This window comes from Myotis davidii, unplaced genomic scaffold, assembly GCF_000327345.1.
Source record: "Myotis davidii unplaced genomic scaffold, ASM32734v1 scaffold609, whole genome shotgun sequence".
Lineage (NCBI taxonomy): Eukaryota > Metazoa > Chordata > Mammalia > Chiroptera > Vespertilionidae > Myotis > Myotis davidii.
Genome location: NW_006300164.1, coordinates 3,286,686 through 3,287,225, shown reverse-complemented (window position 1 = coordinate 3,287,225; position 540 = coordinate 3,286,686). Strand labels below are relative to the sequence as shown.

Below are 540 nucleotides of genomic sequence, written 5' to 3'. Positions count from 1 at the left end.
CCTCGGAAGTGCCTGAGCCGGGCGCCGTGGGCTGGCTCGGCTGGGAGGGGCTCTGGAGGGAGAAGGCCTGGCCTCAGGACTCTCCCTGCCCACAGAGGACACCCTGAGCGAGCTGGTGTCCAGTGGCATCCAGCCCCTGGTCCGGGAGATCAAGGAGCGCTTCACCTCCAGCCTGGTGAGTGGGGGCAGGACCCCGAGAAACGGGCCTCACCCCGCCCTGCCAGATGGCCGAGTCCAGGAGCCCGACCGAGGCTTCCGCAGGGCTGGCCTGGCGCTGTGTGCCGTTTCGGCGCCTCCTGCTGCCTGTGGGTCCGTGTTGGAACTTAGAGGGCAGCCATCAGCTCTTCAAAGGCCGGTGAAGTCGCAGACACCTGCTTGTGGAGCTGAGACGGGTCCACTGTCTCCTCTCCCAGGAGCTGGTCTCTTATGCAGAGAAGGTGCTGCAGAGGCTGGAGGCAGCCAGGCTGCCCTGCTCTGCCCAGGAACCATCTGCTGCGGCCCCAAGCGGCCCACACCTCTCGGTCCCCGCCCTGGTGCCTT

The 540-nt window shown here is 67.4% G+C and overlaps 1 protein-coding gene across 1 annotated transcript in view; it reads left to right on the top strand.

Annotated features, from left to right (window-relative positions):
• Positions 1–351, top strand: part of STKLD1 (serine/threonine kinase-like domain containing 1) — a 49,764-nt gene extending 49,413 nt beyond the window's left edge. Inside the window, exons 16-17 of the mRNA XM_015572374.1 lie at positions 96–175; positions 262–351. Of these exons, the coding sequence (XP_015427860.1) occupies positions 96–175; positions 262–327 (146 nt within the window). The 3' untranslated portion in view covers positions 328–351. The remainder of the gene's footprint in view (positions 1–95; positions 176–261) is intronic.
• The last annotated feature ends 189 nt before the right edge of the window (positions 352–540 follow it).